This window comes from Mesocricetus auratus, unplaced genomic scaffold (assembly GCF_017639785.1).
Source record: "Mesocricetus auratus isolate SY011 unplaced genomic scaffold, BCM_Maur_2.0 Super-Scaffold_4256, whole genome shotgun sequence".
NCBI lineage: Eukaryota > Metazoa > Chordata > Mammalia > Rodentia > Cricetidae > Mesocricetus > Mesocricetus auratus.
Window position 1 is genome coordinate 59994838 of NW_024429182.1, and position 17426 is coordinate 60012263.

General features: G+C 49.1%; 1 protein-coding gene across 1 annotated transcript in view; it reads right to left on the minus strand.

Annotated features, from left to right (window-relative positions):
- Inpp5a (inositol polyphosphate-5-phosphatase A) overlaps positions 1–17426 on the minus strand; it is a 187945-nt gene that overhangs the window by 22520 nt on the left and 147999 nt on the right. Inside the window, exons 10-11 of the mRNA XM_040752163.1 lie at positions 386–481; positions 220–294 (exon numbers count right to left, since the gene is read on the minus strand). Of these exons, the coding sequence (XP_040608097.1) occupies positions 220–294; positions 386–481 (171 nt within the window). The remainder of the gene's footprint in view (positions 1–219; positions 295–385; positions 482–17426) is intronic.

Consider the following 17426-nt stretch of genomic DNA (forward strand, 5'->3'; position numbering starts at 1 on the left):
ACACTGTGCTGCCCATTGACAGGATGATAATCCTGGTAGCCTAGTCTAGCCTGCCCCTGCCTCAGCCCTATTAGTCACCCCCACCAAGTCAGCATGGAGCCCAAGCTGAACTCAGGGTGGCCTGAACACATGTGGATGTGCTTGTGGCTCTCGAGAGCCAGGAGTGTCTCATGGGAGGGATCCAGGGTGATCATGCATACCCCTTCAACAAGAACTCACCGCAGTGCCGTTGTTGTCCCGGAAGACATCCTGGTTGAAGTAGTCGAAGAGCTTCTTTTCCAACTGCAGCACAACCTGCCGGGTCAGAGATGCTCAGTGCCCTGCACAGCTCCCACTCCTCAGGCCCAGTGTGGTTCGTGGCTGCCCTTAGTCATGAACAACTTACCTTCCGGTCATTGTCTGACTCCCGAAATATCAACTTTACAACTTCATTGGTATCAGCAGCCCGGACTGTCTGCATCGTGGCCTTTGTGCAGAGTGTCTGCAAGAAGACAAGAGTGCTCAGTACCAGTCTGTCCACCCACGGCCCAGTTGGTATCAATGGTTTCCTGATGTCCCCAGTGGGAAAGGGAGGGGATCAGTGTTTCCTGACACAAGGGTTCCATATCCATTCCAGGAGACTAGCTTGACAGCCCTTATGGGCTATTCCTCCCAAGTCCCTCCACCAGGCTATACAATGGCCTGGCTGCATGTAGCTGATAGTGCAACACAGATGCAATATGCTTATGCTTCTACAAGAGACAAGCCATTGGTAGCAGTGACCACTGCTAACAGGCAGCAAGTTGAGTCCTTCAAGGGGCTGGCTTCTTGATGTCGCTGTCTGTCTTGAGCTTCCCCAATCCCTGTGGGGCTGGCTAAGGCTGTCGAGCTGCAGAACAGGCCACGGCATGGGGCACTAAGCCCAGGAGGCCCAGAGGTGGATGGTCAAAAGGTCAGGATCTCAGGAGATAAGTCCTGGGCTCTGGCCAGGAGTCAGGAGAACTGAGGGCAGCGTGTGACAAGGACATAAGAGGGCAAGTAGCCTGATGAAGTCAGCAAACACTCAGGCAGCCTGTTCCAGCAAAGGAAGGGTGGCTATGGAGAACCACCAACCTTCTAGTTCCAGCAAAGGAAGGGTGGCTATGGAGAACCACCAACCTTCTAGTTCCAGCAAAGGAAGGGTGGCTATGGAGAACCACCAACCTTCTAGTTCCAGCAAAGGAAGGGTGGCTATGGAGAACCACCAACCTTCTAGTTGAATGCTTTTGGTGCTCAACAAAAAGCAACCAGCTAGAGCATTGGTTGATAAATTAAATTCAGGCCTGTTTGGATTAGCCTCAATATATGCAGGAAGGGGTCAAAGAGGGCACTCCCCAAAGGCAGGACAAAGTTGGGGACTGCCCCCCTTCCCTGCCTGGCAGGCACAGGAGCCAGTATGAGCAACAGCCCTCCCTATCTCCTGGGCCCCCAATACACACTGCAGGGGCCTGGAGCTGACAAGGATGAAAACAAGACACTTTCAAACACAAGAGACAACGCAACACACAAGATTACTAGAGTCAAATGCAAAACACCTCTTAGACAAATGCAGGTTCTAAGGAACTGCGTCTTGCCTTGATGGTGAAGATGACAGGAGTGGCTACTTTCTTGGCCAACAGATCAGTTACACAAAATGTGTCTAAACAGCCAAGTCAAACAGAAAGCAAGACCCTTGTCACCTGGGCTGGGAATATAGGAGGAGCTACCTGGGGCTTGTGGCAGTCCTTAACTGGGCCATATGTAAACAAAATATTTTTATTTTTTTAAACAAAAAGAATACGTTTTACCTATAAGGAGACCAGTTTACTGGAAGTATCTGACCTTTTAAGGTTTCTGTATTACAGGATCCCTTTGGGGGTCTGTGCTGTGAGGAACCAGGGGAATTTCTTGAGTTCAGGGCTTTGCACCCTCATTCCTGCCTGGGTTCACTGAGGTGTCAGATACCCATTGGGCACAAACCTAAGGTGCTCTCAGGCAGCTGTGCCAGCACAGCACCCAACCTATAAGTTGGATGAGGAAAGGGCTATGTAGAGCCAGCTCTATGTGCAGCATTCTAGCCCAGGCCTGCCACTCCCCAAACACACTCCAGGCTAGGCCATTGACATTCAGGGCACAGATCAGCTAACCCAGCCAAGTCCCCAAAGTGGCTTTTGGACTCTGTGTCACAAATCAGTCTGGCTGCCTTGGAACTGTGGAGGATTAGGACAAGTACCCAAACAACCAGGGGCATCAAGGCCACCCAGCCCCCTGCATCCCAAGGAGGTCTTGGCCCATCTTGATGCTAATGCGCTTAAGTGGCTTAAGCTGCTTTCTGTGAATGGAGGAAAGGCTCCGGGTGGGGGCAGGCAGGCAGAGGGCCATTGTGGCCACTGCAAGACGGTTCAGGAAATTCACGGTTGTGGGTTGTGTCTTCTTGAAGGCATCTGCCCTCAACTGTTAAAAACCCTGCTTTATCTCACCAAGCTGGCAGCTCCTAAAGGATCAACATCTGAAGGTCCCCCAGAGCTGTGCAAGAGCCAGCCACCCCGCCCCTTCTCCTACATCCCTTCCCATGGAACCTCCCCATTCACAGGTTGTAAAGGCTCCAGCAGGACCGGGCAGGCAAAGCCCTTCTCTTGGCCTTTCAAACCCGGGAAGTCGTGACCACTCATGCAGAAAGCTGCCAGGCACAGCTTTTCCGGCTCAACCTAAGGAAGGGATTTTAATTCTTTTGAAAGGAGAAGAAATACCCCAAATGTTATTTTTAAAAAGCCATCTAAGATCCATTTTTTTTTTTTTGCACCAATGGCTTCATCACAGGGCCTTGGAAGGTTGGCTTAGCCCTCAGACAATTGTTTTGTCTTCTGGAATATGCTGGGATCACCATGTGCCAAGGGTGTTCACCTGCATTTCCTGGTCTCTTCTTGCTTAGACAGCTACCAAAGCATGATGCCTAGTCTGCCGTCCCCAAACCCAGGACATTGGTGACAGCAGCAGACATCTGTTTTTTGTGCTATCAAACCACACGATTTTTACAGTTCATTAGATTTGCACAAAGCTACCCAGTAATTAGATGCCCTTGTGTGAGTGTAGGCATTGGCCAGCTCATCCCAGGAACTAAATCTGTTCGCTTTTCCCCTCACTCAGCTGTCACAAACACTACTCACAGAGATCAAAACTCTATTAAAGGGCAAATAGCCTGCTGGCCCTAACAGCAGAACAAGTCTTTCAGATGCAATATGAAAGCATCTGTTTGTAAAAGCAAAAATTACCTATGCTTTCTTAAAAAAATCTATCTGTCTGTCTGTCTATCATCCATCCATCCATCCATCCATCCATCCATCCATCCATCCATCCAGGTAGGGTCTCTCTATTATACTGCTCTGGCTATGTAGGCCAGGTCTGGCCTTGAACTCACAGAGCTCTGCCTGCCTCTGCCTCCCCCTGCCATAAAAAAAATATTTAAAATGACATTTACTTGTGTGTGTGTGTACATGTGAGTGGATATGTATGTGTCACCACATGCATGTGGAGACCAGAAAACAATTTGTGGGAGTCAGTTCTCTTCTTCTACCATTTATATCCCTGGGATGGAATTCAGGTCATCAGCCTTGGTGACCAAGCACCCTCACCTACTGAGCCATCTCATTGGTCCTTACCTGTGTTTTCAGACACACAGGTATACCTGAACTAGACAGTGACAGCCAGCCTCAGCTGGCCTCCAACCTCAGAATAACCAGATTGCAGCCTACCCAAGGTCCTTCCCACACTATCTCCTTATAGGGGCAGGGAAGGATACAGCTGCCCCATGAAGAGGTGACTTCTCAGTCCCAAGACAACATTCACATGGCCTGTGCTCTGGTAACCTGGGAAGGTTTTAAGCAAACTTGCAAGTTTTGGAGCTACTCTTGATAATGGTGGCTGAGGTACATTGTAAAAATACATAGAGATTTTAAAACTTTCTGTCAACAGTGGAATCCAAGCAAGGCAGTGTTAGTGTATCTAGTTGGACTGTCCTCCAGCTGTTCCTCAGCTACTAAGCTGCAAAACACAAACCAAGCCACATTGCAGCCTCTCTGAAGTACTCTGCACACCTGCCTCCAAAGCCAAGGATGTTCTCTAAAAAGCGTATTGGTACATGTTTGTCAGTAGCTAAGAGAGTCCAGAACTGCCTTCACTGGGCAGGCTTCCCTCGGTATCTTGCCATATGGTGGACTCCACCAGGTTGTGTTTCCAAAGGACAGGGACTCCTAGGTCAAGCTTTCACCTCCATTCTCTTAGTTTTGGTTGTGAGCCTAGCCTTTAGCGGTTGAGCCATCTCTCTAGCTCCACACCATTCTCTATTGGTTTCTGGTGCCAGGGCTGGAGTGGGTACTGCAGCCCTGTGTCCATCAATCACCTGGTCATGCTGCATGGGCCTCCTTGCCACACTGTAGGATTTTTCAGGAAGTCAGGTGGTCCCAGCACCCTTGATATTGACCAGGTGTCAGGCAGGTAACTAATAAGACTTCTTGGAGAAATAAGAGTGGGTTGGAGCAAAGCGGATGGGGGTTCTTGGGAAGCATGGAGGTGTGGCAGCTACATGAAGCAATGAGGGTCACAACAGAACCCCATCTTTAGACTGAGACAGTGGAACTGAGGTAAGGGGGGCAGTAATGTGGGAAAGGTAGTGGCCATGGCAGAGAGAAAACATGGAAAGCAGATGGACCAGAACTAAATTGAGAGGTGATGGATAGAACCACAGGTGGAGCACAGATAGGGGGGTCCATCCCTATGGCTCATGAGAGGCCAGGACAGAAACAGGGTATACACAGCAGCTGGGACGGGGGGGGGGGGGTCTTTTCACTCCTCAGAGGTAGAGAAAATCCAAATGTGCCTCAAAATTGTCTATTTCATTTAAGCAGAAAGCACAGTGAATGCATTTGTGTTAAAGTCACTCCTCAGCAGAGCATGGGCAGTTGCCTTTTGCCACTAGTGGTTCCATCCCTAACCCTGAGTCACTCCTGAATCTTAACCTCCATCTGCAGCTGGGACCATGCCCCACTCTGTGGGTATTGGGCTTGGGTGGCAGGATGTGTAGCCCCAGGGATAACTTGGGTTTCTGGTGTAAGCTCCAAGGCAGGGGTAGTGAATGCCACATTGTATTAGATCCTGTTGACGGTTTCCCTATTGTGAGGAGCCAGCTCTGGGGGCCATGGATGTCTACAGGAGCTTCAGGAATCCGTCTGCACTCTGTCCATGCCCCTCTGTGTCAAGCTGGCACCAGAAGAGATAACTAATGCTGTGGAGAAATGCCAGACAAAAGTGGTAGGTAGGCTCTACTTTTGGGACCCTTTTCCTCATACTGGGTTTCCTTGTCAAGACTTAATATGAGGGGAGGTGCCTAGTCTTACTGCAACTTGATATGCTGTGTTTTATTGGTATCCATGGGAAGCCTGTTCTTTTTCTGGAAATAGAGGAGTGGATGAAGGCTGGGGATAGAGGGAAGGTGGGTGGGGGATGTGACTGGGAGGAGAGGAGGGATGTAAGAGAAAATTGAGGGGGGTTTACAGGCGCAGGATTCAGAGCCCCAGGAAGAGGCCTCCAGAAACGGCGTGCCCAGGAATGTCAGTTTCTGTACAGTGACATGGCTTGACCCCAGATTCTTCCCTGGTACTTTATTACTATTTTTATTGAAATTTCATACAATATATTCTAATCATGGATCCCCTACTCCATTTCCACTCAGATCCTTTCTACTTCACTTCCCCCACCCATCCAACCCATGCCTTCTTTTTCTCTTGCTTTAGAGGACAAATGGGAAAATTAAAAACACGAACAAATCAGAATAAAAACCAGTGAAAAGTAACAAGAAACACAAACACATACAAAAACAAAACCCATAAAAACATAAAATTGGAAAACAGAATATCCAAAACAAAAGACTACTAAGATAAATAATTAAACAAAGCAATATGAGACCAAAAAAAAAAAACCAACTACAAAAATACCATTGTGTTCATTTTGTATTGGCCATCTACTGCTGGGCATGGGGTTTATATACTTAAGTGTGGTTTATATACTCAGTGAGACTCCATTGGACAGAATTAAGTTTTCCTTTGTAAGTGGTTGCCTATCTGAGATAGCTTCTTGGTTAAGGATGGGAGCTCATGTCCAATTCTCCCTCTCAATGGTGGGACTCATATGAATCTGTGCAGGTCCTGTGCAAGCTGACCATTAAACTTGTTTGTTTGTTTGAGATAGGATCTTTCTGCATGGCCCTGGCTGTCCTAGAACTCACTATGCAAACCAGGGTAGTCTCAAATGCACAGAGGTCACCTGCCTCTGCCTCCCAAGTGCTGAGATTAAAGGCGCGAGCTACCATACTCCAAGATAGCTATATTATTTTTGTTACTCAGACCAGGATATCTGCTGGTAACTAGAAGGATGAATGCCCCAGGATGTGTGCCTATCCCTTGGTTACATCCTCTGGCATCTCTACAAAGGGAGGAGGCATCCCAGGAGTGATCTTGCCAGGACAGGTAAGGAACTCTTTGAGGGGATAGAGGCCCCAGTCCTCAGCCAGGACTTAAGCCAACAAACTACAGGCTGGCCAGCAAAGCATTTGCAGCTCCCCAAGGGGCTCTGAATATCTGGGAGGGGGAACACAGGCAGCATGAACTCCTCACTGGGCCTGCTTGTCTGACCTCTGGCTAGGGCACAGCATCTCTCAGAATTTGTCCCAGGGGAGACATGGGCAGATTGGTGGACAGCTCTGAACCTTGCAAAGCCACCAGACATTCCATTGTCCAGCCCAGGACTGTGCTCTGGGAGGGAATGATGCCTCCATTGTCTAAGGTAGCCTGTCACTCACCAGTAGCTGCACAAAGCTGTGGGGGCAAGGTTTAATCCTGACTTTAGCCAGCAGATGAAAACCAGAGGCCAGATGTCTCCAGGCTGTTTAAAAACCCAGAGCCTCCTGGTCTCACTACTATTTTTTCTTTCCTTAAAGAGGGATTGGGGAGAGGGTGGTCAAGAGTTAATCACAAAACAGTGCCACCCCTAACAGACATCACAGGCAGCAAGGGGAGCAATTCCAGGGCAGGATTGGAGTTAAACCACCCCCAAGAGGATTAGGCATCCCTCCCACCCCAAGAAGAACCTGAAGGGAACCCATGCCTGCAAATCCATTTGCAGAACCCAGGAGGCCAGGTGCTTCAATGCATACTTCATGAGCAAGCAGAACCAAAGATTCTAGGACTACTTCGCTGGAGATGTTGCCTGCTCTGCCAGACCAGAAAAGCTGCTATGCCAGAGGTGGAGAGACAGCACTCAGACCTGACTGGAATGGTTCTTAGACTCAAGGGCCACACAAAAAACAAGCAACTCCTCAGGCGTAAAACTACCTTAAAACTGAAAATGACAAAGCAAGCCTACTCCTTGACGCTGTGAAAACCCCTGGTCTTTTAAGTCACAAGACTTCTGTGGGTGCCCTCCTGATGGAGCATCCCCAGCCTGTCTGTGGTTCAGGACCTCATCTCACTAGAACTTTTTGTTGAGACAGCCTGGATGGAGCACAGGAAGGACAGCTGTGACTCCACCTCTGTGGAACCCCAGCCAGCCAGCTGGGTACCAGTTTTCCCTAAGTAGAACCTTGTTTGGTACTTCTGTTTTATCCCCTTCTTAGACAAAGTCTGTGCCACCAAAAAAACAGGCAGCTCTAGATCTCACAGTGGTGGGGACATCTATCTGTTGGCAGCCTCAGGCTAGCTCCCTGCAATCCTTATCCAAGGTACTCTGGGATGGTCATACCAAGTTCCAGAGGCTTCTCCATGGGTAAAGGTGTCAGACGGTGGGATGACTGGTTCTGTGTTGTGACCAGTAGAAGTCTGTCTATACAAGGGAAGCAGTTAGTGGCTTCCTGCTCTTGAAAACGGTGCTCAACTCACGGGCACATGGACTGCCTGGCACTCACATGTTTTGCATGTACCTGTGGGATGATGAGGGAAGGAAGGAAAGTGGGGTTGTTGGGAGGAAGGAGTAGAGTTCAGCATGGACCCAATCCAGCTAGAGTGTGGGGTGCTCCTGCCTTTGCTTGCTGTGGGCAACAGCTGGTGGGTGGGCTTAGAGATACATCTTACCAATTTTTCATGCCCATCCTCTAAACATGACCCTGTTCCTGAGCCTTTATTCCCCTGACAACTTCATGCAAGAAAACATGCAGACCCTCTGATAGCGTGAAATCAGGGACAAAGGCCTGGGGACAAAGGGGCAAGGGGTGGCTGTGGCCGGCCAAATTTCAGCCACACACAGATGTTCCTAGGAATGTCTGAATTCAAGCTGATGTTTTAAAAAGAAATGAGCCTTAAAACAATGTCTTCTGCAGTGAGGAGGGAGGCCAGCCCCGCCAGCATGCTAGTGGATCCCGACAGGGCCAGAGCAACATTACAAGTTTTAGTGATGGGCTATACTGGCCCCTCACATCCATCTAAGCTGTGTCCACACCATAGTCCGTTTTTCCTTTCCTTTGCTTCATAGCACTACAGTTTGCTGACACTTGAACTAAAATCCCTAAGACTTCCAACAACTGAACTACATTTAGCTACTACTGATGGGCAGTGTTTCAGACCAAGAGGGGCAAGGTTGGGAGTGAACCTAGGGTGGCTGTGCTGCCTCCCACTGTGCTGTGAATGGGGCAGGAACTCTGGAGAAAGTTGGAGGCCCTGGGCAAACTGCTCCCTTTGCATGGCGCTGGGATAGAGTGGGGCTGGAAGAGGCAGGGACACAGAAATGCTCGTGCCGGGTGAGGCTCCCCTGACTCTGTCCACATGCCACCACTCACAAGACCCCTTCAGCATCCATATTCAGTTACAACTGTGGTGGTTGTGTCCCATCTCACCTGCATGTGAACCCACTCATGGCTGCGGGACACACACAGGTGAACATGTGCCAGGATCATGTGCCCTCCTGGCCTCTGCCTGCTCTCCAGGGGACTGTGAATCTATCTGACCACACAGTCTCTGCACAGGGGGCCACCAGGTCAGGGGACACAGCCAGCAGGGCACAGGTCACTAACAACGAAGGCTCTGCTTTCACTATGGGGCACTTCTGGGTATGACAGGCTTTGAAGCTTCCTGAATAAGTAAACCCCTTTCTGGTTTAGACAACTGAAGCCCACGTGATGAATCTGCACTGGTCTATGCAGAGAGCAGCCGGTTTGTGGCAAGAAACTGCTTGTGCCATGGAGGCCCAGCTTGTATGTAGAGCCGACACCTTGACGAGAGCATGTGAACCGAGGACAGGCTCCTCACTGGAATGGTGGTCATGGACAGTGCAGTAGACATCCATCCTGGCTCAGTCTTTCTTCTTCCCATCCGAGCTTTTAGCTAAATTCCAGTCAAGAAAATGTACAGTAGTAAAGCGCCAGGCGCAACCTTCATGGCAGAGATGACATGAAAGGGGCTGACTGCTGACAGCTCCCAGCCAGCCCCAGGCTCTACTGCAGGAGGGAAGGACTCCTAGTAGGTGCTCCTAACACTCTGACAGTTCCACACAGATGTCCCCTAAAACATATCAAAGGACATTCCTTACCACTAAGCTCACATTTTGATGTCTCCAAAATGAAGACTTGACCCAGAGAACAGGTTAAAAATAGTTCTCTTAGAATACTGAACATTAACATAGATTTGGGTTCTACTATATAATATGTTGTTAAATTAATAGAATGCTTTTCCTTGGAATATTTCCTTGGCAATGCTAACGAAAAGGATCCCCTCTGCTGCTGCTGATGCAGGGTGCTTAGACACTGTAACCTCCACAAGCTGGGCATCTAGGATCCAGAACACACTTGCCTCACCAATAAAACAGTAGATGAAGTTCTAGGTTTAGATGCAGGTCATTGTGAAACAGGCGCTAGGGATTTAAATGTTAAAATGTGATAGTCCTCACAGTCTGTCACTGTCCTAAGATAGCCACTTGAATTTTAAAACACATATAGACATTGTCTAACCATTCCTTGATAACTGGTGTCTAACAATATTATTTCAAATTATATCAAGGAGCAGCAATAGGGCCGAACATAAAGTCACTCAAGTGACAGCTCCAAGATAGAAACAGATGATTTTATATAAATAGTACCTGGACAAATTCCCTGACAAGAACTGCACCCTTGACAGAAGTCAGCAGACATATAAGAGATGCTCATCTTGACTTCTGTTCTATGCCCTTTGTGGCAGAGACTGTGGTCCTAGATCCATAGGACACCATGTGGAGAAGCCAATCTCTCCTTATAGAGGTAAAAGCCATCACGGGACTAGCAAAGACAATACCACAGCAGGTCTAACTGTGTCTGATAAAAACTTGTGACTAAATAGCACGTACAAACAGTACTGAATTCACCCTGCCCACCTTTCATATCTTGGGCATGCATAGAAACACACACAGCTTCTGGATGCCTAGCCCTTGCACACCCTCATTTCTCTTGAAGTTGAGGTGGGAGTCAGTGGGGGCCTGTTCCATAGGGAAGTTGTCTGCGGCCAGGCTGTAGGAGCGACAGATCTGCACACCAGCATTATAGCCACTACTGTGGTTGTGGTAGCTCAGGCTCGCTAGGTCACATCGGTGCCCTCTCAGGTGCCTAGTAAGGCACAACACTTAAAACATCCTCTCTGATCCAAACCTTGAGCTCCCCAACTAGCTCAAGTGCGTTTCACTGGGCAGGGAGGCACAAAAGGACAGCCTCACTTAGGACGGGGGTAGATCGGTGGCTGCAGAGCTGTGATGGCTGCCCAGCCCACCCTCTGAGGTCACAAGTCCTGACTGATTCAGCAAAACCGAGGACAGATTTTACATGACTTCTTGAGCTTTCTGGAGCCACTGGAGCTTCCTTCAGGCAGGCTTCCCATTCATCACCCCAGTCCAGCTCCCCTGACTGTCCAAACAAGTTAAGCCCAGTTGACGAGCCTCACCATTTTGGAGATCAGAAGGTACCAACAATGGAAACAAAGATCTAGCTCCTCCAATAGGATCTTGGAATAGAAAAACAGGAGAAACACTGGCTAATTAATGTATGCAAATTGATCTTTGCAGAAATACTCTGAATATAAAACCAAACTGTTGTTATAATTAACTGTGACACAGCTGATATTGCCACCTCTATTCAGAAATGGTCCAACTAGGTCTCCTTCTGAAGTCATTAAATGATTTTAATTAGGGATTCTGTTACTGCCATTATTTTTTCAAGTACCTAAGTTAGGTGGTACTTTGTGTGCATCCTATTTGAGGTTTTAGGACGTAGGTCTCCTGCCACCTGAGTGCCCAGTCCCCTGCAGGCAAAGGTGGATTGAAATGTCCACTTGACCTTGTGGGAGCCCTGGTTAGAGAGGAAGAAGGGCTGCTACTATGACTCACTGCAGGGAACTAACTTGATTCGGGAGAACCACTGCACTCTTGACTTAAGATAGAATTCCAAGGGCTGCTAGCCAGGTGAAGCAGGCCCTGAAGGGCACAATGGAACTCTGCTGGGCTCTGACACAGCAGTGCCCACTTCATATGAAGCCTCGGTTTTAATGACCTCTGTTCATTCTCCATAATACAGGCAAAGCTCATGTCACATAGGGCTCTAAGGCTTACCAGGGTAAGGCCAAGGTCAATCAGTGAAACACTGAGGAACAGGACTTAATTTTGGCCAATTCACATAACTGTACACACACAGCAGGGTGGATATGGCTGCCACAGCTACCCCTGTTCACTGAGTACCTAGGGATATGCTGGTTGACACCTAGGCCCAAGTCCCTCTTGATATTGTCTGGAACACGCACACAGTATGTGCACACAGGGGCACAGCAGAGGGTTTGGTTGAATAAGGACACAATGACCACAGCGAGTCAGCACTTCAGCTGGACCCCACACAAAAATAATCCCTTGTCTAGGGCAAGGGGCTCTCAGAAGGCATCCTGTGGAGTCATAAAAGTAACGGCCATTACCTCAGTGGCTGACTTTCAGGAGCTCCTGGGTACCAGTAATGTTTAGACACCAGGCAGCCTGGGCTGGCTTCTGTTGTAATGGCCCTCATCACATTGTGGGTGTGACACTGGGGATCCTCTGAAGTGCTCTTCATAGTGGGTACAGCCAACACTGAGAGCACCCCAGTGTCACTCTGTCCCAGGAGTCCCTCTGGAAGGCATCTGCGGAGACAGTGGTGCCTTCCCTGGGCTCTGCTCTAAAACAGGTACAGCTGACACCTGAGCATGTAGCTGTCAGCAACTGGCAGCTTCCAAAAATGCATCTATCACCACCACTGATGGGGAGGTGAGGCACAGCAGGTGTGGTGAGCCTAGGCCATGCAGAGACAGGCGCGGCTGGCACTGCTGTCACTCTGCGTCACCGTGGCCAGCTGAACACCCCAGCTGCTAGTTGCCACTGTGCAAGGCATAAAACATACCCTCCAAGCAATTCCAGCAGCAGGACTGTGCTGGAGGCTGCATTATTAATTAGAGTAATGGCGCGTGGTCCTGTTACACGGCAGGATAATCGTGTTTAATTTGTGTATGTTTTAATTATGGCTTAAGCGGTGCCAAATTTGATCACAGTATCATCTTTTCAGTTCTGCTCTGCAAGCATGTTTGCATTAATTTGCATTTGAAACATAAGAAGCTGCTCTTCCTGGGGGCAGTGCCTCACAGCTCTGCACACAGAGCCTCTTTCACAGGCCACCCATCCCATCCCCACACTCCTCCCGCACTGCAAATGACAAGCAGGTCTCTACTGTGCTCCAAGAGCTCCCAGAGCCTAGAGGATGGTCCTTTCCTGGAGACACCCAGAGCCTGAGCCCACCCTCCCTGCAGGATGAACAATGGCTGCATTTAATGCATTTAATTTACTGAGATTGGGCTTAGCTCATTGGCCTTTCATTGTTTTGGAGATGGATTTAATTAACCTCTGATGAATCTTGCCAGCCAGTATGATGGCATGAGACCCCAAGGGGCAAGGCTATCAAATGGGCCCTATTCCCTGGAAGACTGGAATCTCCTTGCTTGTCCAGGATGGCAGTACAACTGAGGGGGCTCTGTCCTGGGTGGGGACTTAGTGGCCTAAGAAAACAAAGCAAAAAGCCTAGGTTGGCCCAGGCACTGAAAATCAACCCCTACTGTCATTTTAAGAGGTGAGCCACCTGCAGATGAATTACTTGTATGTGCACCAGCCTTCCCACAGCCCCAGGACTGTCTTTCCAGAAGACACTTTCCTGCAGGGCATCCTATATTCTGAGTAGCATACCTTTCTACTTATGCATGTGTCTGTCTGTGACCTTCTGTTTTCTTACTCTTCTCATTTTTTACTGTGCCTCTCAGACAAATGAAAGTCACTTGGAGGTGACCTGCAAGAAATGAGGGTACAGAGATCCCTAAGAGTACTTGGGCCATGGCTGACCTACAGGTGTGCACGCTGAGGCATCTGAAGCCCTTCCAGGAAGACCAAGCACAGGGAGAAGTCAAGAGAGGAAAGGTCACTGGAGTTCCAGTCAAAGATCCCAAGAAGCCATCATAGGCAGTGTTCCAGTAAGCATGGACTGGCTGGGCTACATGGTTCCTGTGGGTCCTCAGGCAGTCCTCCAGGGGTGGAGGCTTTGCCTTCTCTGTGGGAAGAGTACACGTGGTAGAGTGAGACAGTACACGGAACAGCCTGGGAGGGGAGTTGAGGTGGGACAGGCTTCTCAAGGGGGTAGTGGGATCAGAATTTTCATACTGGGCTGGTAATGTTAAAATCACAAGGATACAGGGTCTTTAATCTCAGAGCTACAACCTTTGCTTTACTAAATGGGCTTTTAAAACCTATACTAATAAATTGTTTTCCACATTTTTTTACTGTTTGCTTTACTCACAGGGTAAAGTGCGATCAGAATGTAAAGGCAAGCTTTACTGGTTGAATGAATAACAGCTATCCACAGGTCTTAAAGAGCCTCAAAAGCCCTCCAGGAATTAATGCACAGATGTAAGATATATTCATTTATTTATTGAGCAAATAATCCAGTTTAAAAACTATTGATTCTCCTCCCCCTCCTTGGCATGTGTGCCATGTTGATAGCAGAGACAAGGAGTTCCAGGCTTCTAAAGTGGAGAGAAATGTATACCAGAATTAGTGACTGCAGAAGCCACAGTCATCAGGCGGCAGGCCAGGCCGGCAAGTGCCTGGTGCCAATGATTCTAATGCCCTGTTGTGGGGGCCTCCCTGAGGAGGAGGCTTCCTTGGGGGTGTTACAGCCATGTAGGTCATGCTGTCCCATTCAGTGGTTTTGAGAAGAAAACTAGAGGGTGCGGCTCACAGGAGCCCAGCAAAGCTCATATGACCACAGCACACCAATGCCGGTAGCCCTCATGTGGGGAAATGCAGGCCAAGCTGTGTTGAAGGAAAGCACCCCACAAGGATGACAATCGGCTGCAGTGGACCCTCCTCAAGCAAGGCCCAGAGCCCCCAGTGAGTGTCCGTAGCCCTGTTACTATGTGTCATCTAATACCTGGAGGCATGTGGCCCAAAGACAGTGGTGTTTAAAAGAGACCTGACACTGTGGGCACCTTGCTGATGAAGGAGAGGCTCCTACTCTAACTACAGTCTTGGGTCCTATCCTTGTGGCTGGAGACACTCACTACCTGTCCCTTCTGTGGGAATCCGCACAGCAGATCACAGTGCTACAGATGGAGCACTGTAAAGAACAGTTGGGCTCTGGCTAGAGACCCTGCGTTGTGGACATCCCAGAACTGTGTTTCCAAGATGAATGAAGACATGTTATTCATGGGCGAGGAAGCTGAATCCCAGTGCAAAATGACAGCAAGTCCATGGGGACATTTTCTCAAATACAAAGGTCCTTGAATTTGTGCTAAAACTTCATCCAGACCTGCCACTGGGTAGCTCTGTAAAACCTGGGGAAATGAAACTTGGCATCTGGCTCCTTAGCTAAGGCCATGCATTGTGGAAGGGATGCTGCAGGCAACGTAGCTGCGTTAGCCAATACCACCTGCTCAGGCAAGTATGGGGGTAATGTCCAGGTAAAAGGGGCTAGCAGCAGGCTGTCTTCAGTGAGAGCTCCAGTGAAATAGGAGCTTCACTTAATAAACTTAGAGAGAGATTCTCCCAGAAGCCACACCTCCTCTTGGGAAACCTCTCTCCAAACAGCGAGAACTGCAGGAGACCTGAGTGGCTTTGCAGATACATCAATCAGGTGACATAAACGCACCCTTCATGAGGCCAGTGCACCTAGGTCAGGACTCCAGACACATCTAACACTTAGCAGATTGCCATAAAGGCCAACAGTTCTCTGACAGAACAGGACCCAACACTGATTTTGATGGCTTCCCTAACTACTCATAGAGGTAGCCAGCAACCATGAGACACAAAACCATTCATACCTTGAGAAAAAGGGACCGTACAACGAGGAGAGACCTTCTGGTGCTTTCTCTAAGTCCCCACAGTCCCATTCTCCAGTCCCCATTGTGGTCTGACCCACAGCAAAGGAGAGGCAGCTGGAAGACAGGGCATCTCCCACCCACCCTCCAGTGCCACCCAGTATCCCTGCCTCCAGCTCAGCAAAGTAGCCACACAGCTCTGGCTAGAGGTTAAGAGGAAGCTATGTGGTACAGGGCAGGTTGATGACCCCCAGGGCACTTACTAGCTTCCTTAGGGAACACACAAATGCAGAATGCTTAGTTTCTATGGTAACTGAAGCTGCCCGACTCTGCTCAGGTGCCATAAGGTGGCAAAGGGCAGGTGGTGAAGCTAAGGGCTCTGGTGAGCTCCTTCCTGACTTTGCACACGCTCCTCCTGTGTGGAATATCTGTGTCCACTCACCCACACAGCCAACCTGTCCTCCCATCCCGAAGGACAGATTCAGAGAGTGCCCATCAGCCATTCTGAGCCTGTGCAGACTAGCTGCTTTTTTTATGGCCTGTGTCCCATCCAGAAGGAAAAATCTACTGTGAAGAAGCTTCTCTGACCTTTCCCCAACCACAGGCAGCTCTAGGCTGACAGCATTGGCCTTCTAAGAGTTGGTTCCTTTCACAATGGCTACTCTGTGCCAAGTGGAAACCTCTGGGGAGGCGGGGAAACTATGGCGTGCAGCAGAATTGCTGGCCTCCAGCAGCAAGCTGGCAACTCAGCTCAGAAGCTCAGGAACATGAAAGAGGAGGCCTTGGAAATGAGTCTTTATTCTGTTTTAGAAACTGCATATGCTCCATGGTATTCCTTCCTCTTTCATGGCTGGGTTAAGATGTACTGCTATTTCATGGAAACTGAAGTGACAGTCATGGACCCATATTGGTGTGAGCTAGGTTGCCTGCATATACATATGATCGTGTAGCTGGGTATTCTTGTGGGACTCCTAACAATGGGGGTATGGTGTGGTATCTCTGACTCTTTTGCCTACTCTTGGGGACCCTTTCCCTCCTACTAGGTTGCCTTGTCCAGCCTAGATATGAGGGTTTGTGCCTGGTCTTATTGTAACTTGCTGTGCCCTCTTTGGCTGATATCCTGCTCTTTCTCTGAAGGGAAATGAAGGAGTGGATCCGGGGGAAAGGGGAGGTGGGGAAGAGTGCAGGGAGGGGAAACTGCAGTCAGGATGTAATGTATGAGAAAAGAATAAAAGAAAAAACGATGTGCTGCTACCAGCAGCCACTGAACACCCAGGATCCCCCACTTCCACTACACACTGAACATCTAGGGCGAACACCCATACCCACTGAAAATCAGGGAAGACCCCTGCACCCATTGGTCATCTAGAGATATCCCTTGTACTGCAAAGTTCAAAATGTACCCCATGGGCCTGCCCTGATGAGGTACCCTCAGCTTAATTAAACACAGAGGGGTTTTAATGGCCCATCACTCATTTCCATCAACCAAAGGGAGACACCTGCTCAACTGTGTTTAAAAAATAATTTTCTACTGAGGATGGAAGATTAATGTGTGACAAGATTTGGAACTAAAACTATTAATGAGAAGATAGCCATCTGAGGTACTGCATGACTTCATGCTGGTCTTACTGGGCCCCTGCATGTGGATTACCTAGTGCCGCTGCATGCTATAAAGGTCCCAGGCAAGGTGGGTGTGGGAGGTAAAAGGGAGCAGTGCCTCACTGTTCTGCACCTCTAGTTTTCTGCCACCGGAGAAGGTGGCACATCCTAACCATGTAGAAACCAGGAGAGAAGAGATACAAGAAGCCAGACTCCCAGTTATCTGTCCCAGGGCTCAGGATGCCAGCACTCATCTGGTGGCAGGCATGAACCTTACTACAAAGTAATCTGGCCATTAAGCCAACACCACAGGACTTGCTTCCCTTGGCAGCACACCCCAGCCACATAGTTTCCTTCCAACCTCAGTGGTCACATCACTTGTCTTGGCACCAAAGTTTGCCAGCTGCAGTCACTCTAGGGACTCCAGGACCCTGGCACCCTGCCTAGAGTTCC